Source organism: Balaenoptera ricei, chromosome 11 (assembly GCF_028023285.1).
Source record: "Balaenoptera ricei isolate mBalRic1 chromosome 11, mBalRic1.hap2, whole genome shotgun sequence".
Lineage (NCBI taxonomy): Eukaryota > Metazoa > Chordata > Mammalia > Artiodactyla > Balaenopteridae > Balaenoptera > Balaenoptera ricei.
This window is the reverse complement of record NC_082649.1, coordinates 37,014,207-37,037,786: the sequence shown is the minus strand read 5'-3', so window position 1 is coordinate 37,037,786 and position 23,580 is coordinate 37,014,207. Positions and strand designations below refer to the sequence as shown.

General features: G+C 45.2%; 1 protein-coding gene across 4 annotated transcripts in view; it reads right to left on the bottom strand.

Moving 5' to 3' along the window:
• The window catches only part of BTBD9 (BTB domain containing 9), a 406,786-nt gene that overhangs the window by 35,481 nt on the left and 347,725 nt on the right, over positions 1-23,580 (bottom strand). Inside the window, exon 10 of one of the 4 annotated variants that reach the window (XM_059938776.1) lies at positions 6,528-6,733. The exons of the other annotated variants lie outside the window; for them this stretch is intronic. Within the exon in view, the coding sequence (XP_059794759.1) occupies positions 6,655-6,733 (79 nt within the window). The 3' untranslated portion in view covers positions 6,528-6,654. Of the gene's footprint in view, positions 1-6,527; positions 6,734-23,580 lie in introns of those variants that run through there. 4 annotated transcript variants of the gene reach the window in all.

Sequence of the window (23,580 nt, the reverse complement as noted above, 5' to 3'; positions counted from 1 at the left end):
CCATTCTGGCCCCTGAGTAGTAACTCCCGGCACACAGGCGAATGAGAAGCCAGTCAACGTGGTAACCAGGAGAGGTTGTGGAGTGCTGTCCTTGGTGGTGGTAAAGAGGTGCACAGATGTGGCCCTCCCTTGGAGGTGAGGAGAGCAGAAGAGCAAGGGCTCTTCATGCAGCTGAGGTTTCACATGTTGTGACGTTCCTTTCCATAACAGACTGGGCCAAGCTGAGCCAGGCCTCTGGTGGGGCTCAGGGGGCTTGAGAAGGGTTGAGGGAGGACTCGTCTCTCTTCCCTCGTGGCCCTGAACAGGCTCCAAATACCTTGATTTGCTCCACGTTGTTCGTTAGGGATATTCCTTCGTTTGATCTCTCAGTGTCCAGCTCAGGCGCTTGGAAATTTTGCTGAAATTTTCATGGAATACAATCACCACCTGGGTCTACGTCTCCACCGAAAGGATGGAGGAGCTGGCGGCTCGGCCGCACTTTCTGCCAGCAGGTAGCTCTGGAGGCTGGTGGGGAGGGCAGATTCGGTTGGCTTTCCCCGGCACGCACAAGGCTCAACGGAAGTGTTGACTCAATGACGTGAGTGGCTCTCGCTCCGAGAGGCTTGCTTCCTCCAGGGCAGCGCCGCCTCCACATCTCCCCCAGAACCCTCCCTCCCTGACGTGCACACTGGAAACATGAGGACCAGGCGTGGGTAGGAGCCAATTCTCAAATGTTAAGAATTTGGCAATTTCATTTCCTAGTGTTTTAAATACCAAAAGGACTTAGAACACAATGAGGACTAAATGCCCCCTGAATTTCAGGTTTAATAAAAAAGGCTGCTTTTATGGAAATCCATGCCAAAAGCCTGTGCAGAACAAAGCCCAGCCCTGACCTCAGCAGCCCACAACAGTACACACAGCTAAGCCAGCCAGCGGCCTCCAGAAGGACCACCAGGCATTCTCTGAATCAAACCTGACCAATTTCATACCTAAAAATTACACTAAGCCCCGGCAGGGAGTCCAGATCTGATGACATGCCAAATTTGTTCAGCACCTCACACTGGGGAGATATTCAGTAAAAACTTAAAAATAGACTCTCCCTCTCCAGCCATTAAGGGCCTGATATTTGCAACTGAACAGGTAAGATATTAGGGGCACTGGGGAGAGCTTTAAAAATCTCCAGCATACAAAAAAAATGTTTCTTTATGATGAAAACTATCACTCTTAGCACGGAACCACCCAAGATTAGCCTAGAGCCATTTAATGCACTGAAATCTCTGTGAGTTCTGTAATGAAGAGGTGACAGGTGTTCGTGGCAGGCCCCATAAAGGCCTTTTCTGGAATTTGCATAGGCTGCCACAGTCAACACAATTAAAGCAAGACAGTGAATGACCCGCAAGCAGATGTAAGGCAGTACGTGCATGTGACAGCCTTTCTTCTGGGACATTTTCTGATGGTAAAAAAGTTGAATTAAAAAAGAAAAAAATCATCTCTTCCTCTTTTCCAGCACTTTCTTGATTAAAAAATCACCGCCACCTTCACCTGTTGGTGACTTTCTGGATCCAGCCTTTGTTGGCCTAGACCTCTCTTAAGACTTAGAAGAGGCACATGTTCTCTTGCAGGCCCCTTGCTCTCCAGGGCTGGTTCCAAGTCATTCTCTGACCCCTTCCCCGGATTCTTGCTGTACGCTAGCCTAGACCCAGGCAAGAATGAACTTCCTCCGCGACCTTGCTCTGCCCCTCTCAGCACCGTCAGCCAGACCTCCGGCCGGCATCATACTGGTGCCATCTTAGAAAGAGGCAGCCGCTGGCTCCCGTGAACTCACAAAGCACGGTGGACAAGGAGACAGGACAGGAGATGACCGGGGCATGTGCTAAACACATAAATTGAATAATTTAGATAATTTATGACACAATAGTCAGACCACCAAGCCAGGTAGGAGGATTCAGCTGGGCAAGGAGAGAGGCTGGAGGTATGGCAGGCCAGGGGTTATCTTCAGATCCTTTCAATTAGGCACAGGAACAAAATCAGGGAGAAAGAAGCTGCACGGGAGGCACCTCCCTCTTTGTGACGAATCCTGACTCCCCTCGAGCCAGCAACCTCAGAGATTCCCTCCTATTTTCTTTTTTGTTTTAAATAAATTTTATTTATTTATTTATTTTTGGCTGCATTGCGTCTTTGTTGCTGAGCGCAGGCTTTCTCTAGTTGTGGCGAGCAGGGGCTACTCTTCGTTGCGGTGTGCGGGCTTCTCATTGCGGTGGCTTCTCTTGCTGCGGAGCACAGGCTCTAGGTGCGTGGGCTTCAGTAGTTGTGGCTCGCAGGCTCAGAAGTTGTGGCTCGCGGGCTCTAAAGCGCAGGCTCAGTAGTTGTGGCGCACGGGCTTACTTGCTCTGCGGCATGTGGGATCTTCCCGGACCAGGGTTCGAACCTGTGTCCCCTGCATTGGCAGGCGGATTCTTAACCACTGTGCCACCAGGGAAGCCCCCTCCCCATATTTTCTGAACCTAGGCTCTGTGTGTGTGTGTGTGTGTGTGTGTGTGTGTGTGTTTGCATGCTTAAGATTTTTTTTTTTTAATTTTTAATTTTATTTATTTATGGCTGTGTTGGGTCTTCGTTTCTGTGCGAGGGCTTTCTCTTGTTGTGGCAAGCGGGGGCCATTCTTCATCGCGGTGTGCGGGCCTCTCACTATCGCGGCCTCTCTTCTTGCGGAGCACAGGCTCCAGACGCGCAGGCTCAGTAATTGTGGCTCACGGGCCCAGTTGCTCCGCGGCATGTGGGATCTTCCCAGACCAGGGCTTGAACCTGTGTCCCCTGCATTGGCAGGCAGATTCTCAACCACTGCGCCAACAGGGAAGCCCCCTGCATGCTTAAGATTTGATGCAGTGTTTTTCTTAACATCTGCTTTGAATTCTGTTCATGCCCCCAAGGCTAAGACATCAAACAATAACTTCTTTACTACTTCATAGTAAACAAGCAACCATGAGACACAAAAATATGGCTTCCTTTCAGGTTGTGTTTCAATCTACCCCTAGTTATTCACCGTGCTAGTCTCCTGCCCTGAGGGTTTTGCAGAGTTGAAGGCAGATGCCAAGAAGTCAAACTGCATTCAACGAGATTAAAAGTTATCCTTGGCACGTGGAAATCTCCTGCCATAAAATACTGTAAGACCATTGCTGAAGCTAAATCAGCTTATTTTTCTGTATTATTTCCTGGGGAGGAAGGCTGCTGGGTGAAGGCGATGGGTGTGAAAACTAACCAGTAACTCTTTCTGATTCCATTGTCAGGCTTTAAAATCAGATAGATCAGCTATTAATCTCAGAAAGCCGGCAGTGAATGTGTGTAATAAATCTGTCATCATTTTATGTATAAACTCTTGGTCATGAGGGCTTACTGCCTGGCAGTTCACCTTTTCCATGATATTTTCTATCCCTTGTATTTTGGAGCGGCTTAGAAAGAATATTATTTGTGTTCCTGGAGATTGGAACATAAAAAGCCCTCTGAGTGATGGAGATGCACAGGCAGGCTTCATGTCTGCCCCTGGGCTTGCTAGGCAAACAGTTTAGTGATGCTCGAGTGACCAGCACCCGGGACAGGAATCACTCCTCCAGGCCCAGGAGCACACTCGCCCCCCAACAGCTGCTAACGAAGGCCCTGTTAGTGCTGGATGACGTCGCACACGCCCATTGGCTTTCTGTCAAAGACTGCCAAATAGAGCTGTTGGTAATCACAGCTGGCAAGTGGTTTAGTCAATATTTTTGAAAAGTTCAGCCAAGTGTGTGAAAGCACAAAGTGGATTTTCCTTAAGTTGCTAGATGATTTTTGCTCATCTCCCTGCTTTGTTACGGCTCTGCCCCCATCAGGATCTCACTGGTGTCCTGCTGAGCAGTCCTGAAGGGCTGTGGGGTGTGAGGCACTGAAATGGATGGAATTTCAGCTGTTTTGTCATTCAGCTGTTTTTTTTTTTTTTTTTTTTTCCATCAAGTCAGCAGAACTCTAGATCTGAACTGAGAAGCCTTTAAACTAGAGATTAACAACAACCAAAAACCCTCCTAATACCACTGCCACTAATAACAATTCCAGCCCTTGCCTAGATACTGATCTGAGGAGAAGACCCCTCAGTATCAATTTTAAGGCTTTGGGAAGGATACCTATATTTTCACCCTTCACTCCTTTAAGGACCATTGCTCTATTCTATAACTGAAGATGACAAATGTCCTTGTGGAACCATTTCTTCTGTATGTGACAAAACATCAAGAGAGGGACCCATACTAAATTAAGAATGCAACTGTGACACTGCACCACCTGTGGACTCAGTGCACGTGATGGGTGATAGCTGTACCTCTGGGAGATCCATCTTCGCTTTTGTGATTTTCTTATCTTCAATTTCATAACCTCTGTTGGAAAGATCATGACTCCCAACTTTGAGTCAAAATGTCCTGTTAGTAAGGGGATCTGGGACCCAGAAGACTGGTACAGGCTCTGCAGAATGCTTCTGAGAGCCCCTGGCTGGGACCCCTTTTCATAGCAAGTGAGTCTGGTTAGATGCACTAGTGTGCATTCCACAGAAATGCAGGATTTGGGAAACATAGGTTCCCTCTGAAGATCTAGATGTTGGGACTCCCAAGTCTGGGTCCACATGTATAGTAGCTGGTTTATGTGCCATATTCCTAAACTCTATTATTTCCCTCTAGCACAGGAGTACTTAGCAGCTGGCAAATTCTGAAGAATTTGCCACGGCAGTGAAATTCTCATTGGTCCTCATAACAGAACCAGCACACAATGACCTGCGCTGTAGCTGTCACTAGCACCTTCACAGTCAGTGAAGAATAGAGCAACCACCTTCTGGAGAGAACAAAGGTGATGTTCTAGTCCATAAGAGGCGTGTCCCTAGTGATTCTGATGTGCTACCCCGGGGTCTCCAACCTGAGCTCCTCAGCATCGCCCGGAGGGTGTGCTGGCACAGACCACTGGCACCCACCCCCCAAGTTCCTGATTCAGTAGGTCTGGGGTGAGGCCTGAGAATCTTCATTTCTAACACATTCCCAGGTGATGCTTACAGCCTGGGCACCACACTTTTAGACCCACTGTTCTACTCTATAACAAAGAGGATGAGCTTATGTTCTTCCACCAGGTAGGAAGCAGCAAGTTGGAAAAGTCTAGGGAGGTTTTAGAATAAGGGAACCAAGAAGACTTAGGAAGATAATTTTAGTGGCAGTGAGGATGGGGGATTGAAATGGAGGTGATACTGTGGGCAGGAAGGTTCCAAATTCAGCTTTCAAAAGTACTCCATAGATACCCTGGTTAGGTGGAGAGGTCTGCTGGCCAGGGATTACCTATGGGAGAGGAGCTGGGGTGAAGCAGGAACTCCACCAGACAGAAGCCACAGTGTCAGGGTCTGGGTCTGGGTTCTGCCACTCACTAGCTGTATGGCCTTGGGTGAATCACTTGCTCTCTGGAGTCTTTGCTGTCACACCTGGAGAACACCTATCCTGCAGGTAGTCAGGAAAGTTAAACAAGGCAGAGGCTGGAAGAACACTCTATAAACTGTCACTGTAAGTGTCAGATATCCTCTGCTGTCACTAGCTGTGTCCATGACCAATTTCCTGCCTGCTGCAGCAGCTCCCTGACCCTCCCTTACCTGTGCACTCTACCCAGGCCCTGGCCCAATCTTATCCCCAGTGAGCGGGGACACAGGAAGTCACTCAGTTGTTAGGTGAGCCCTGCTATAGGTCCTGCTCTCGTGTACCTGGATCCTAGAAGCCGGCTCTCACTTCATTCCTGGTCATTCAAAAACCATGTCATACCCCTGGTTCCAGAAATTATTCTATACTCAAGTCTATGCCTACCCCCTCCAGGGTCAGCAAACTTTTACTGTAAAGGGGCAGATAGTAAATATTTTAGACCACACAGCTCCCTGTCACATATTCTTTATTCTTTACAACCCTTTTAAAATGTAAAAACTGTTAACTTAGCGGCCATATAAAAACAGGCTATGGGCTGAATTTGGCCCCAACTGCTGCTCTATCCAAACCTTTCACTCCCTAAATTCCTATGGTCGTGCTCTAACCTTTCCAGCCTTCCTAGGGCCACAGTCTGTTTCTGAACCCCAGTTTCCAAGGCTGGGTCCCTGCTGCCACTTGCCTAGACACTCTCTAAGCTGTGCTATTTGCCTTTGGTCTAGAACAACCCCCTGGACCTGCTGACTTCCCCGAGGATTGCTTATCCTTACTTTCACCCCCTCCTATTACAGAGATCTTCCCAAATATTCTGTTCCATCGAAGTACGTTGGGCCCATGTCCACGTCTGGAAGTTCCTGGTCTAAATTGTCTACCAGCAATTGCCTGGGCTCTAACCCTTAGATTGAGTGTGACCATGGACAGAAGCTCACGAAAAGGACAGCCACGCTGAAGCTATGCCTGGGCAACTTTATAAAGGAAACACTCACTGTGATCTTGACATCATCTTGACTTAATTTTTTCTTTTACAAATTTATTTATTTTATTTATTTATTTTTGGCTGCATTGGGTCTTTGTTGCTGCACACGGTCTTTCTCTAGTTGCGGCGAGCGGGGGCTACTCTTCGTTGTGGTGCGCGGGCTTCTCATTGCGGTGGCTTCTCTTGTTGGCGGAGCACGGGCTCTAGGCACGCAGGCTTCAGTAGTTGTGGCACGAGGGCTCAGTGATTGTGGCTCATGGGCTTAGTTGCTCCACAGCACGTGGGATCCTCCTGGACCAGGGCTCGAACCCGTGTTCCCCTGCATTGGCAGACGGATTCTCAACCACTGCACCACCAGGGAAGCCCGACACAAACATTTAATGAGTAGGTACGTATGACATTTAATTTCTATGTATATGAAATGTAATTTCTAGTTCTATACAGTATTTTATCTAATTGGGGAAAAACAATCCACTTGTTGAGTCTGGCTGTCTAGATAGACCCTCCTCTCTCATAGGGTTTTTTGGGAGTGCCCGCCCAGACTGTGACAAAGTTTGGCAATACCGACAGCCACTGATGACTAACTGGCTGTTTGTGTAGGTCTAGTAAAAAGCAACACACATCCAAGTGCTGTTCAGTCTGTTCCTTCAGAAGGAAAATGAGGGCATTACTTTATTACTTTCTCTTCCTTAGACTAAATGTTCTCTCCTTACTAAATTAGCCACCTAAGTCCACCTTCTCAAAGTTCATTTTTCTGATTAATTCTACTACTTGAAATTGTTCCAATTTTGTCAGACCAACTAGGAGTCTGTCATGCATCTCACATGCGACCTGACTGTGGAGCAACACAACCACAAAGTTGTGTTATTTACTGAGAATAACACAGGCCAGGTGGTCTTGAGATGGGTGAGCGTTCCTACTGGAAAATTAACTCAGCAGTCACACAAGATGAAGAAGCAGATAATGTTGGCTGTTTTTGCCATATGAGCCGCCATTATACATTTGCTATATACTTTCCCACAAACATGATAACCTAAAATACATACACAAATACAAATAATCCCCAAACTGAGGAAGGCATTCAGCTATCCCTGTCATCTCAGAGACGCTCTCCAAAGAGCTGACAATTAGACCCTCTTTGGCTAATTTATTTTTAATATGGCATATCAATGGTATTTGATACAGTAGTATGGTATGTCAGATACACGAGTTATCATGGCTCTCTGTGCTTGAAATACTGAAGTCAACAACTGTGGTCATGAATTTGTTAAACATCTAGATGAAGGAAAGGCGGTCCATGTTGAAGGCTGCAGTGTCTGGCTCTCTGGGCCAGGTGCACTGGCGGGTGGTCTAAGTATCCTAGGGGGTACTTTGCTTGCTCCTAGATAATTCCACACCTGCAGCATTCATGTTCTCTGCGAGGGAGGGTTTGGGGTAAATCGGAGAAAAATCAAAACTGATGGGCAGCTGAGGATGAAACCCCCGAATGTCCGCCACCGGCACCATCCGTGGATGTTAAGCCGTTGGTTGGTGAAGGAACCCGTTTCCACTGTCATTTACATGGGAACCTTGCCTCTGGGCATCTGGGGAGAGACATTTTTGCCAGACGCCCTGTTTTCAAGAGACACCAGTTTTATGTTTGGTGGAAAATGTTAACAGTGAGCCTGCAAGGCAACCGCTTATAAAAAAGCAGAAAAGAAAAAAAAAAAAAAAAGTGGCCCCACCTTGCCTGGCACTGTGGTTCTGGGAGAGTGAGCTTTCCAGCCCCACTGAAGAGCAAGCTGTGTCCAGCGCCAAGCTGAGGAGAAAGATCCTTTGAATGGGAGCATACTCTTGGCTTTCTCTGAATAAGCTATTTTGGCAGTGAGAAAAGCTCCTTACCACCCAGAAGTAGCTTGTACTTGAAATACTGCTAAGAAAGGGGTGGCACACCATCCGCGTTCTCACTGGGACTTGAAGCTATCCTTCTGCACGGTTTGACAATATACACTTGTACTGGCCAACAAGGGACGCTTTACTCAACTCTCATAAAGTTTTACAATGTATGATTCATTTCAGAAATGAGACTTGATAATGCAGATTTATCACAATGAGAAGCCTGCCTTTAAAATGTGATTTAATGATGCCTATACTTATTCACTGACATCTTTATAAAACTCTTAGTGTGGAAATATATTTGTCTTTTCGAGAAATAATTCTTCCTTTTACAAGTGTCGTGCAATACAAGGGCCCTACATTAAAGTTGCAGTGGAGAGGCTCGCCGTGGTCTAATTACGCCAAGGCAGCCTTGCATGGAGCACTACTGCGGTCTTCTTCAGATTCCGGGGACACCACCAGGCACAGCAAACATCTCCTCCTTCCCTGCAACCCCTACCCGCGCATGAGTCCCCAGCTCAGGGCTGTTACTGTAACCAGAGAGAGAGGAAGGCTCCCCAAGGTCACACAGATGCAATAATGCAGTAAATAAACAAGCTTCTGATTATGATTTAATGCTGCTTTTCTTCCTACCTTAACTTGGTTTATGAGCAGATCTTGATGATTTAACCTTTCAGCCAATTAGAACAGAAGGTCTGATGGACAACAAATGAATAAATAACATTTTAGTGCAGGAGACAGAATCATCCTCCCCTATTAATCAGTCCCTCTGCCTGTGTGCAGGTAATGCGATATTTATCACGCCCTCTCTTACAGTCCCTTGGGGTGTCATTTCACGGCCTACCAGTAAAAACTTCACATTTACAGCAACTGCCCCTCTATTACTGTCGATAACATCTAATTGATATGTCAAACCTCCAAGGAGTGCAGTAAATTGAAACGCTTCCTCCCCAAAGAAAATAAACTGGCAAACAGGTAAATCAGCACCTGCCTTCCTGTCATCACCCAGCCACCCCCAGTCCAAAGCCTCCCCCTAAGAGGCCACTGGCACCATCTTTCCTTCAGTCTCATATATCCAACACCTCAATGCACAAACACAGGCCAAGAGCACCATAGAGTCCTGCCTACAGAATGTCACAGTGAACCCCGAGCTCAGCGCACAACAAGCCACTGCACTGAAATCATTTTGCCAGTGAAAGCCCAGCGGGACAGTGGCACCACAAGTATTAGGTGGGGTGTACTCTGGAAAAGAACAATATTAACGACTAACAACAATGGTGCAGACTTCCTCTGAAGAGTAGGCAGTGCTGTCACAGATGTGATCTCATTTACCTTCCAAATATCTCCACAGTGCAGGGAGGAGCTGGAATAATTACTCATTGTTCAGGAGAAATGAAGCCCAGAGAAGGTAAGAGACTGGTCTCAGCAGTTACCGTGAATCAGATACATTTGACATTGAAATGTAAGATTTGTCTTAAAAACAGGGCTTGTTGCCACTCAAATATAACACTTAAAAGTATTAATAAAAATGCTTAAATATCACACTGATGAAGGGAGAAAGGACTAAATTAGCACTGATAATTCATTCAGTTTATTTACTTAACAAAAGAGCTCTGATTTTAATCATGGACAAAATGAGATGTAGTATATAATCCCGTGGGGGCACCATGAACTGAAAAGGCTCTAACTGAAGAACAGATCACACTCATCTCTGTCTCTCATAGGAAAAACCACACCTAGCAAATGTCAACAGATAAGTAAAACATACATTTAAAGCTAGATGTGTTACACACACGTCAGCAGGTCATATGGCCACATGTGTTCTTTCTGGCATCCCATTCTATTTTTCCTCCTACTGCTTTATTCACTTATTCTTTACCTCTTTTTTTGTCTTTTAAAAAAATAGATCTGATGTGGGCAAGCCAAAAGAAATGAGGTTCTAATCCTGAGTTTGGGGGAAGATATGTAGATTATCACAACGATTTTAAAGCACTCTAACAACTGAGCCCACCAAACTACAGTGCTAAGTCATCACCCTTCTAAGAAGGGGAAGGTATGCCTGCAGAGGAATTCTGAATTTAGATACTCAGTCACCTTTCTTCCTACCCAGTTCCTCACCAACCACAGGTCTGCCCTCACCCTGTCACCCTCCTCCTGCTCACTTTTACCATTTCAGCCAAACATTTTCTTTGTCCCCTTTGCTCCTTTCCTTTTTTTAATCTGTCACACCCAGCCCCAACATCTTTCCCAAACGTTCCCAATTTCTCATCTTGCTCTGGAAATCCCTGTCTTGGTCTTACTTCTCCCTATGGGAGTTCTTAACGATTCTGAGGTATGGATAATTCAGTAATAAGATTTGAGTCTCATGGCCGCACAACCTCCTTTTCTACGTTGTCATTCCTCTTCTGGGATTTCATCTGTCTGCCTGGCCCAGCTGGCAGGCCCCTGGCCAAGTGTTCCTAATCTTGGATATGGCCACGAGCACACTTCTGGATGAGGGCCATCTCATAACGATGAGGGAAAAAAGGACTGTCAAAACCAGTGCCACTGCTTAGGGAAAAAGGAGCCTTGGGGCAAAACCAATGTTGGATGAAACACAAAGCCTTTTAGAGATTACCAGCCAAAGTTCATACAACGTATAAACAGTAGCAATGGAGAGACTCTGTACCGGAAGATCCGAACAGGGGTAAGGGAATGCCAATGAACGAAAGGTAAAAATGCAACAGAAAGAGCTTGTCTAAGACAAAGATGTACAGGAGAGAGAATGATCCATCATTGAGCCAAAGACCAATAGGTAGCGGGTTCAAATATAAAGCTAACTTTTTCTTCCATTTCTGATTTTCATGATTTATATATTTAATCAGAGTTATTCAAATATTGTCCACTACACACTTGTAGCTTAATATGGGGCTTGTTTCAGAGTATGTGTCAGGTGGTGCTTACACTGCTTACAAGGCTTGGTCGTTCAGAATGAAATTGTAATTTCAAGGTAATAATGAGATGTGATGCTGCAATTCTACAATCTAATTAGTGTAAATCCATAAATGTGGGTCAGAAAGTCACATTTAGTTTAAGGTAACTAACTTCTGATGGAATTCCTGCTGGTACACTGTGACTGTCTTAATGAGCTCCCTTATGAGATGGGCACATACCACCACCATGGACAGAAGACAGGAAAGCACATGCTTCCTCTACATGTGCCCCCAGGGCAGCCTCTGCATTTGTCCCTACACACTTGGTCAGAAGTCCATTTACTCACTTCTCTGCATCTGGAGCCCTAAAGTCACCCATCCCTCCTCCCACAGACAAATGGAACAAGAACAAATCAGCTAAGGTAGCTGCCATCTCTTGCCCAGTGGTGTGCCCTAGCATCTCTAAGATCCATTTGAATTAAGTCACCGGCAGTCACATTCAGAGGTAATACGAAGAGGCAGAATGCTCAGGGTACATTAGGAAGCTAGCCTAGCAGAACCTGAAGGTGAAGGCCAAGGACGTCCCCATTTGGTAAGATCTATGAAAACAGAGACATTCTCTGGCCCTAAAGTTGCTGATGTCCTCCTGGGGAACCATTCTTTTAGTAACTCAAAAAATATTGTATGTGCCAGGCATCACATGCATGCTAGGAATGTAGATAGGAACAAAGCAGACCCCTACTGTTATGGAACTTAAAGCCTACTGCGAAAGACATACATAAATAAGTAAATTACAAATAACATAAAATTATAAGTTGTGACACGTATTAGGAAGGAAAAGAAATTGGTGCTATGAGAGAATAGCAGAGGAGGCCAACTCTAGCTTGGCTGGAAATGGTCATTTAACCAGCCAGGCAAAGAGCAGAGAGATTAGGGACTACCTATGAGAATGCAAAGAAGCCTCAGGGCAAGCTTGGCTTCAAGGAGCTTATGATCTAGTTGAAGAGATCTAACGTGCGGGATCTTAGCTCCCCGACCAGGATCAAACCTGCACCCCCTGCAGTGGAAGCGCAGAGTCTTAACCACTGGACTGCCAGGGAAGTCCCTAATGACATCTTCTCTTTGTTTAGAGTTTTACCACTTAGAGATCACCTCCAGTACACCAATTCACCTGAGGCAGATGACGCATAGATAACAAGAGAAGACTAACAAAATACAAGCACAGCTCAATCAGCGAGCACAGTCCACTGGCTGGGACAGAATACAAGGCTAAAGATAAGAGGTGGATTAGCTTCTCCACTTCCCAGGAGTCCCAAATCCTAAGGCACAACAGCCTGTCTTGCCCCAAGGTACTGAGCTATTCCTGTGCCTGCCTGCTCCCTTATAACAGCACCTGCTCTAACCTGCACTCTCTGCTCCGTCCAAAGGAACGTTAGGCTTGTTCAGGTTACGAGAGAGAGGTCACCTCAGGTTTCAGAGAGGGGATGAGAGGGCAAGACCCTCTCTCGGAGAAAGAGGTCACCTCAGGTTTCAGAGAGGGGATGAGAGGGCAAGACCCTCTCTCTTGCGGAGAAGTGATAAGATGCCGATCCCTACCTAGGCAGTCGGACTGCACAATCCAAAGAATGGTGATCTGTGCATAAGGAACTGCCTGTGGCCGCCCTTCTCAAGACGGAGCAACAGGCAGGCCCTTGGACGCCTTCACACCAACTGAGCAGAGCACCACAGAGATAAGTGAGTGGGGGGCCTTGCTTCTGCTGCAACCCTGCGAAAGGGAAGTCAGCAAACGGGGGCACACAGCACACCCTAACCCTAACCCTAATCCACCGCAAGGCGGTGGATGTGCGTAACAGATCCGTGAGTGGGGATGAGACATGATCAAGATGAGTCTGGCTGGGCAGCTCCCACTGGCCCCAGAAAAACACACACAACAAAAAAGGGTGAGAAGAGAAAGGTTAAGAATCTAGGGGAGATGCCATGACTTTTGACTTTGGAAAAACAAGTATTAAAAACTCTCAAACCTGAGATGTGGGTCAAAGAACACTTAAAATATCAGGGTGCTTGCTCAGGTGTGAGGGCACATGGGTACGCGTGCAAGCACACGCAGTCCCAGAATTATCCCCCCCCCCCGCAACCCCCAGACCGAAGAGGCTTCTAAAGCCATTTGTGGTACCATGGGGATCCAATTAACCACAGTCTCTCACAAACATTAAAACACTAGTTAGACATGAAAAACTGCTGTGGCCCATCAAAGGCAAGCCTACAGCTGACAGAGCAGCCCTGAATAAAACAAAGACCTAAAGACGGCAGGGTTGCCTTGTAAGCAATCGACTCTCTAACCACAATTTGACCCAGGATTTTACAGCTGAAACAAGCAGAGGTTGGGCAGTGTGAGTGTTACCACTTAACAAGTGTGTCCTGGAGTGGCCTTCTCATTCAGCATGCGCCTCAGGCTCCCCCAGTGCAAAGTCACCTCCCAGGGAGACCAAATGCTGTACTGCAAGGAGACACAGAGCATCGTCTAGAGAGGCGGTCAGATATTTCCTTTCTTCAAGTTTTCAGAGTTCTGGGATTCTGATTGCTCTCCAAAGGAGACCAATTCTGGGGTTTGTGCTTTGAAGTCCTGGCTGAAGTCATTAGTGTTGCCATTTAATGTTGTTTTAAGAGCACATATTTATTATCTGGTTCACAGTCATATTCTTCTACCTCCTGGCTTCAAATTCCTCAGATGTTTAATCCAAAGATTCTTGAAGGCCTAAACAATGAGCCTCTCAAAAATAGCTAAAGAATAAAGAGCCACACAATGAAGCCTGGCTGAACGCTCAGGAGCCGCCCCTGCTCCCCCCACCCCTGCTTCGGTTACTGTCCTCGTCCCCTCTGCTCTGATGGGCAGGAGGGAAGGAACATAATCCAACAGCAGAAAGTTGCCAGAACAGCACGGCTGGATGGCCCCAGGGGCAGGCTGAGTTAGCTGCTTGAGGAATAGGTTTGAGAGCTTCAGAAGAGGCCACAAACACATTTGCAGAAGGTCACAGGTCCGTGTCTACGAAAAACGAGTGCTCACTTTCCCTCATGCTTGCAGCTCCTCCTGTTGATGGAGCTGGGGGTGAGAGCGTAAGGGAACAGGTGGCATGGGGCTGGCAGTCTGTCCATGCTGAGAACCCAGGCCCCTCGAGTCTGATGAGTGGACAGACTTGAGAACAGTGGGTTCTGTTGCAATTGGCACTTCTGGAATGATGTGTGGTAGTTTCCTCAGAAGAAGTCCCTCTGCCTCACCCTCTGGCCCTCGGCTGTCCAGCCTGCTGAATGGTTGCCCAACTCTGCTCCACTGTCTGCCTCTGGGCACCAGGGCACAGAGTTACAAAGAGTTTTTTCCCTGCCCTCCCTGAAGGGGGCCACCCCACTTCAGCTTCTCACCTGGAAGACTTCATGTCCCCACTGCAATGGCTCTAGCTCAGACTCCCATGACCTCTCATCTCTAACTGCTGTTCCCTGGCTTTCCTGTCTCTGCTCTCTCTTACTACCAATTCACTCTACTTATTGTTACAAGAACAATCTACCTGGATAAAGCACACTTTTATCACTCCTCTCTTCTGCCCAAAGAATAAGGTTAAACTCTCTGACATGGAATCCAGGGATTTCCACAGTCTGGTTCCAGTTTGTCCCTCCAGTCTTCTCTCCAGCTTGTTTCCTGTTGGCACACTAGACTTCAGGGGCAGCCTGGAGCACACTGCTGGAAAAGCCCTCCTCATCCTCTAACTGAGAAAGGGCAGTCCCTGGACCTTCCATCTGCTCTCCGATCATGCCAAACCGTGCTTATCACCTGAATGTGCCAAGCTACTTCACACCTCATGCCTTTGTACACGCTCTTCCTTCTGCCTGAAGGGCCTCCAAATGCCCTTCCCCACCCTAGCTGGTACCCCGCCCAGCACCCACTCATCTGTCAGGGTTCGGCATAAGTGGTACTTCCACCCAGAGACTGTTCTCAACCCTTCTCAGGTAGAATGGTCACTCTCCCCACTGTGTCCCACACTTCTATGGTGGCATCAGGAATACTTTATTGCACTTATTTGTTTATATATCCCTCTCTCTGGAGCATATTTGAACTCCATAAGTTCAGAGACTTTTTTTTTTTTTTTGATAGTAACTGGCTCAGAGTAGATGCTCACTAAACGTGCGTTCAAAGTGTGAATAAAAAATTTGAGTGCCAACCTCTGGGGTTAATAGAATTAGGGTCTCTTTTCCACAAAATAGCTCCGTACACATTTAAAGATAATTATCAGGACCTCACAACTCCCTCAGTCTTGTCTTACCTGGTCTTGTTTTTTCCCTAGTTCCTTCAGTTGATCCCCCCTCCCCATGAAACAGCTTCAGCTTCCTGAACTCTCTTCACCTGGTCCCCTTCAATGTACCTCTTTAAGCACGAACACATCTGTCCTGACCAGCACGGAGCACAACAGGAAGGTCGCATGGGCATATGGACACTACACAGTTGGTGCACACTGAGACTGCCCAAGGTCTGCAGCAGCCTCATCCTAACCATTACCTCGTACTGAGTTTGTGGCCAATTAAAGCCACAGCTCTTTTTCACATGAACTTCTCTCAAGCTTGACTGCCCCCATACTGTACTTATACAATTGATTTTCAGAACCTAAGTGGAGGGCATCACATTTATCCCCATTAAGTCCCATCCTGTTGGTTTGGTCCCACATTAGAGGCTGGAGAGATCATTTTGAATCTCATGTCTGTCATCTATCACAGTAGTCATCCCTCCTAGCTTTGTCTCATCTATAAACCCAGGAAGCACGCCTTCTGTCTTTTTTTAGGGCACTGATAAAAACAGCGAAATGTTGAAATGTCCAGGACCAAGGACAGAGCCAGAAGGTGCATATCAAGATCTCTTTCTCTCCTCTGCCCCGTCCCCATCCTGGTCTCCAGTCCAGTCCATCAGCAATATGTTTTCCACAGCCAATCACTTCTCACCATCTCCAGTGTCACCATCCTAGTCCAAGACCCTGTATTCTCTTTATCAGGGTTATAGCATCAGACTCCTTACTGGTCTCCTGGTTCCATATTTATCTCCCTACAACTCATTCTCCACACAGCAACCAGAGTGATCTTTAAAAACGAGAGGGGCTTCCCTGGTGGTGCAGTAGTTAAGAATCCACCTGCCAATGCAGGGGATGCGGATTCGAGCCCTGGTCCAGGAAGATCCCACACGCCGCGGAGCAACTAAGCCCGTGTGCCACAAGTACTGAGCATGCGCTCTGGAGCCCGCGAACCACAACTGCTGAAGCCCGTGTGTCTAGAGCCTGTGCTCCGCAACAACAGAAGACACTGCAACGAGAAGCCCGCGCACTGCAGCGAAGAGTAGCCCCCACTTGCCGCAACTGGAGAAAGCTGATGTGCAGTAACAAAGACCCAATGCAGCCAAAAATAAATAAATAAATAAATTTTTAAAAAATTAAAAAAATAAAAAGCAGAAATCAGTTCATACCACTCCCTTGCTTAAAACCCTCCAATAGCTCCCATTGCTCTTAGAATCAAATTCATCTTCCTTACCAAGACCTAAAGGTCATATACAATCTAGATGCACAGGCCTCCCCATCTCCTCTTGTACTGCTCTCTGACTCCTTCTCCAAGCTTCAGCTGCCCTAGCCATCTTTCTGTTCTGCATACACACCAAATTCATTCCTTCTTCATGGCCTTAACTCCTCCTTAAATTCTCTTCCCCCCAGCTTTTGTCAGGTTGGCTCCTGTATCACTTATCTCAAATGTCACTTTTTCAGAAAGGCTGTTCTGACCTCCAGTAGCTGTTTCTTGCCTACCACAGTCTTGTCACTATCTACATACTACCTTGTATCATTTGCTTCATAGCATTTATCAGTAGTGAAAACTTATTTATCTGTTACTACCTGTTTCCCCCTACTAGGATGTAAACTTGATGAAGTAGGGATATTGTCTGCCTTGTTCAGTGCTTAACACTTAGTAGGCGCTCAATCTGTTTATTTCTTGGATGAATGAAAAATAGTGAGAGTCACAGAATCAGGATAAGTCAAATATATTTGCTATGACTTCACTTGCATTAATAAAAATGGTCCTTGGTTCCATTCTTTCACCATTATTATCATCAACTTTGTAATTAATATTTTATGATGTCATCAAATAATCAAACTGCATTACTAGCATTGAGTTAGGTCAGACAATAATTGGTAGTAAAAATGCATTATGTAAGATAACACAGACAAGCTACTCAAAAACCATGTACTATGAGAGACCTCTCTGATGTTGGTAGAGAATTAACATCTCGTATGTAGCTTTGTGGTTACAGGATTAGATTGTTTTCATCATCAAAAGAGCCATTTATGAGGGCTCTGGCTCAGTCAGGTCAAATGTCTCTGACTCCTGTATTTATATATACTTATATATATTCCAATATAACATTAGGGGCAGGGATCATTCTGACTTCAAAATCTGAATTTTACTGACTTAGAATCCCATTACAATGCCAGTGTGAGACTTGATTTACAGTAGGAACTCCTACTGTTGACCCAGTGGCCAACACACTGAAGCCAGCTATAAAAGGGACTGGACGACCCATCAAGAGCCACTGAAGCCTGCACTAGCTCCCAGTGGCTTCTGTGGCCCAGTCATACGTCAGGAAGGTAGGATCATTCTTTTCACTGTGACAGCAATGCCCTCTGGTCTGTGCTTTGCCCTCTTCACACCCAAAAACCCTAGAATGAACTCTCTGGATTTGCATGTAAATTAAAAATGTGTTAAAGCAGTAATTCCTGGTCTAGCCACAGATCTGTGGGGAGAGAGCCTTAAGAGACAGGGAAGAGGTGGGGCAGGTCAGGGAACCAGGAGAGAAGGGAAAAGAGAATCGATACCCCACGCCGCTCTCCTTCCTTCTCAGAGGAATCTCAAGGAAAAGGCAGAGAAGATGTCATGGACAGGAGAGTTCTGTTTCCCTGCCGCAGTTTTCGTCCAGCTTCCTTCCACAGCTAAGAACCCCACCAATAGCAGTGTGGTCCTTCCATGAGCTGAAAGCTGCAGGGGTCTGTAACCCAGAGTTATCAAATCTGGACAAAGAAGGGACTTCCTACTGCCCAGAGCCGTCCCTGCTGCCCGACATGGAGAGTCCTCCTTGTAGGGCAGTTTTAGCTGTGGTCAGGAAATGTGCCCCAGACTCTTTTTTTCTTTGGGAAAAAACCAAAAACAAAACACAACTTTACTGTGGCATAATTCACACACCAGAAAATTCACCCTTTTAAAGTGTACAATTCAATGCTTTTTAGTCTAGTCACAGAATTGTGCAACCATCATCACAATCAATTTTAGGACATTTTCATCACCCAAAAAGAAACCCCTTACCCTTTAACAGTCATCCCTTATTCCCGCAACACCCCCAGCCCCTGGAAACCAATAATCTACTTTCGGTTTCTAGGGATTTGCCAATTCTGGACATTGCATATACATGGATCATACAAATATGGTCTTTTGTGACTGGCTTCCTTCATGTAACAAAATTGTTCAAAGTTCACCCATGTTGTAGCATGGATCAGTACTTCACTCCTTTTTATTGCTAAATAATATTCCATGGATATACCACATTTTGCTTACCTATCCATCAGTTTATCGACATTTGCACTGTTTCCAATTTGGGGCTATTATGACTAATGCTGTTAGGAATACTCATGTACAAGTTTTCAAGTGGACATATGTTTTCATTTCTCTTGGGCAGATACCTGGGAGTGGAGTTTCTGGGTCCCATAATTTCTTTTTAAAGATTATGTTGTCCATGAGTTTCTTTTTTTTTTTAAGTTTTAAAAAATGTTTTATTAATTTTATTTTATTTTTATTTATTTTGGCTGCATTGGGTCTTTGTTGCTGCACGTGGGCTTTCTCTAGTTGTGGCGAGCGGGGGCTACTCTTCATTGCAGTGCGTGGGCTTCTCATTGCGGTGGCTTCCCTTGTTGCGGAGCACGGGCTCTAGGCATGCAGGCTTCAGTAACTGTGGCATGTGGGCTCAGAAGTTGTGGCTTGCAGGCTATAGAGCGCAGGCTCAGTAGTTGTGGTGCATGGGCTTAGTTGCTCCGCAGCATGTGGGATCTTCTCGGACCAGGGCTCGAACCTGTGTCGCCTGCATTGGCAGGCGGATTCTTAACCACTGTGCCACCAGGGAAGCCCTATCCATGAGTTGCTTGAGTTCCAGTTGTGATTTTTAAGTTCTAGATTAGGAAACAGATGATCAGGATCATTCATGCACATTAACATGTACTGAGCTTCGACCAAGTGGCAGGAGTGTAGTAGTGAACAGACCAGATTCAGGTTCTCCCTCATCACTTAAGAAGAGGTGTGCAATTAAAATGGTTTCTTTTGAATCCTTTAAATGGTTTTACCATCTAACCAGGCCTAAAATCCTCCCCTCCCTTGTCAAGTCTGTGAGTCTAGTTTCAGGATCGATCAAGGAAGAGCAGAAGGGCTTTTCCACATTTAGCCTGAGTTGGGGATTCTAGCTCTTCCAAGTTTAGTCTGGAGAGGTCAGGATAAGATTCAAAGAGGGGGTGCCACTGAGCTGGACATAAAGAATGACCTAGAATTCACCAGTCAGAGAAGGGGCAGGGGGTGGGGAGGGACAATAAAGACCAGCATTCCAGGTAGTGGCAGTGGCATATGGAAACGTCACAAAGATGAGAAAGCACAGACCATGTCCAGAGAACAAGTAGTAGCCCACAGCAGTGAAAGCAGAGTGGGTATACAGAAGCAATGAGAGGAGGTGGATATAAAGTTTGGGGTCAGACTGCAAGATCCTGCATGTCAGGCTGAGGCATCTGGATTGTGGGAAAGTGGGTGTATGAAAGCTCTGTTTCACAGTGGTAACTCTAGAGGTAGACTGGAAGACAGACTGGAGGTGGAGGGAGGAGACTGAGGAGAGACCACCTGAGAGTCAGTGAGAGGACAGAAGCAGACAGAATCGACTTAGACAATGGAGAGCATGGAGCTGAGTATGACTTGATGTTTCTAGGTGGGGGAACAGATGGACGTGAATACAGAAAAAGGCATTAGATTGTGTGGGTAATTGTGTGAAGCTGGCCATGGAGGATTCCCCATCCCCTCTCGTCGGAAGTACAGAGCCCCAGAGGCTGCCCTGTCCCTTGGTGATGGAGGCTCTCTTCATGGGCAAGAGTAAAGTGGAAAGCACCAGTGCTAGCTCTCCTGACTCGTTTCTACCAGAGCACCTCAATCCTAGAGGAAATCAAAGACATATTTTCCTTCACCATCTCTCAGAGACACAGAGACACATTAGTGGGGCTGGCAGAGTCTCTCCTTCCTAACATCAGTCATCCATGCATCTGGCAGGCATACCCCCTACCTCTCCCCCCCCACCCTTTTTTTCCCTGAATGACGAAGTTCTTTTTTTTAACAATATATTTTTTAATTGAATAAATATGACATGTAACATTGTATAAGTTTAAGGTATACAGCATGTTACTTTGATGCATTTATATATTATAATATGATTGCCTTTATGGCAATATTTATATTACATAACTATAGTATAATATTATTGTCTATATTCATTATACAGTGCATTGGATCTCTACGGCTTATTTACTACTTGTTACAAGTTTATACCCTTAAACACCATTAATCTTATCTCCCCCCCCATCCCCATCCCCTGGTAGCCACCATTTTACTATCTGTTTTTTCTGTTTGTTTGTTTTTTTACAGGTTTTACTTTTTTAGATTCCATGTCTGAGTGAATCACACAGTACTTGTCTTTCTCTGTCTGACTTATCTCACTTAGCATAATGTGTTCAACATCCAACCACTTTGTCACAACTGGCAGAATATCCTCCTTTCTCATGACTGAATAATATTCCATTATGTATATGTACATCTTTTTTATCCATCAACTGACTAAGTTCTTAAGCCAGAGAACCTAACCTTTCTTATTGTTTCTGTGAAATCTGACTTTCTTATTTGTTTGTTAAGAGGCTGCTGAGAGTCTTTCCTCCCAAGAGCTTCCTGGGGAGGCCTATGATGTAAGAAATCCAACTTTCCAGGATGCAGGAAAGAGTGCAGTGAATTCTCAACCTGAGCCTGGAAAGAGGACAATGAGTAGGAATGTAGCACTGACTCTGTGCCTCAGTACAGTGGGTGCTCACATTATTTGTTGAAAAAAAGGTCCTTTTATAATTTCCAATGATTAGAGACACATAAATAGTTTCAGCTAGATGTATTCAGAAAATTCTGGGAGCCATCAGCAGCAGTTCAAAACAAGAGGCAACCGCAGTCTTGCCTGCCTGGGCTAAGGAGAATGCTAGAAGGAGCAAGCAGCAAGGGACCATGAATAAAACAGTCCTCTCGCCCAATCTGAATCCTCCTAGCAGGAAAGGAGGGTGGAAACTAGAGGAGAACAGCCTCCAAAAGTTTTCATCATATCCCCCAAGAAACCAGAGATAAATAAAGATTCAACAGAAATAGATAAAAGATACGATAAAGATATAGTGTAGCATAAAGCTCTTTGCAGAAGGGTCCTGACTGTCATTGGACTTTCAAGCTACAGTTCATTTAATGAGGGCTTTTCATTTTTTTTTAATTAACTTTTTTTTTTAATTAACTTTTTTTGGATTTTTGAATTTTATTTATTTTTTTATACAGCAGGTTCTTATTAGTTATCCATTTTATACATATCAGTGTATACATGTCAAACCCAATCTCCCAAATTCATCACACCACCACACCCCCGCCGCTTTCCCCCCATGGTGTCCACACGTTTGTTCTCTACAGCTGTGTCTCTATTTCTGCCCTGCAAACCGGTTCACCTGTACCATTTTTCTAGGTTCCACATATATGCGTTAATATATGATATCTGTTTTTCTCTTTCTGACTTACTTCAACAGTCTCTAGATCCATCCACGTCTCTACAAATGACCCAATTTTGTTCCTTTTTATGGCTGAGTAATATTCCATTGTATATATATACCACATCTTCTTTATCCATTCGCCTGTCGATGGGCATTTAGGTTGCTTCCATGACCTGGCTATTGTAAATAGTGCTGCAATGAACATTGGGGTGCATGTGTCTTTTTGAATTATGGTTTTCTCTGGGTATATGCCCAGTAGTGGGATTGCTGGGTCATATGGTAATTCTATTTTTAGTTTTTTTAAGGCACCTCCATACTGTTCTCCATAGTGGCTGTATCAATTTACATTCCCACCAACAGTGCAAGAGGGTTCCCTTTTCTCCACACCCTATCCAGCATTTGTTGTTTGTAGATTTTCTGATGATGCCCATTCTAACTGGTGTGAGGTGATAACCTCATTGTAGTTTTGATTTGCATTTCTCTAATAGTTAGTGATGTTGAGCAGCTTTTCACGTGCTTCTTGGCCATCTGTATGTCTTCTTTGGAGAAACGTCTATTTAGGTCTTCTGCCCATTTTTTGATTGGGTTGTTTGTTTTTTTAATATTGAGCTGCATGAGCTGTTTATATATTTTGGAGATAAAGCCTTTGTCCCTTGATTTGTTTGCAAATATTTTCTCCCATTCTGAGGGTTGTCTTTTCGTCTTGTTTGTAGTTTCCTTTGCTTGGCAAAAGCTTTTAAGTTTCATTAGGTCCCATTTGTTTATTTTTGTTTTTATTTCCAGTACTCTAGGAGGTGGATCAAAAAAGATCTTGCTGTGATTTATGTCAGAGTATTCTTCCTAAATTTTCCTCTACGAGTTTTATAGTGTCCAGTCTTATATTTAGGTCTCAAATCCATTTTGAGTTTATTTTTGTGTATGGTGTTAGGGAGTGTTCTAATTTCATTCTTTTGCAGGTCGCTGTCCAGTTTTCCCAGCACCACTTATTGAAGAGACTGTCTTTTCTCCATTGTATATCTTTGCCTCCTTTGTCATAGATTAGTTGACCATAGGTGTGTGGGTTTATCTCTGGGCTTTCTATCTTGTTCCATTGATCTGTATTTCTGTTTTTGTGCCAGTACCATATTGTCTTGATTACTGTAGCTTTGTAGTATAGTCTGAAGTCAGGGAGTCTGATTCCTCCCACTCCGTTTTTTTCCCTCAAGACTGCTGTGGCTATTTGGGGTCTTTTGTGTCTCCATACAAATTTTAAGATTTATTGTTCTAGTTTTGTAAAAAATACCATTGGTAATTTGATAGGGATTGCACTGAATCTGTACATTGCTTTGGGTAGTATAGTCTTTTTCACAGTATTGATTCTTCCAATCCAAGAACATGGTATATCTCTCCATCTGTTGGTATCATCTTTAATTTCTTTCATCAGTGTCTTACAGTTTTCTGCATATAGGTCTTTTGTCTCCCTAGGTAGGTTTATTCCTGGGTATTTTATTCTTTTTCTTGCA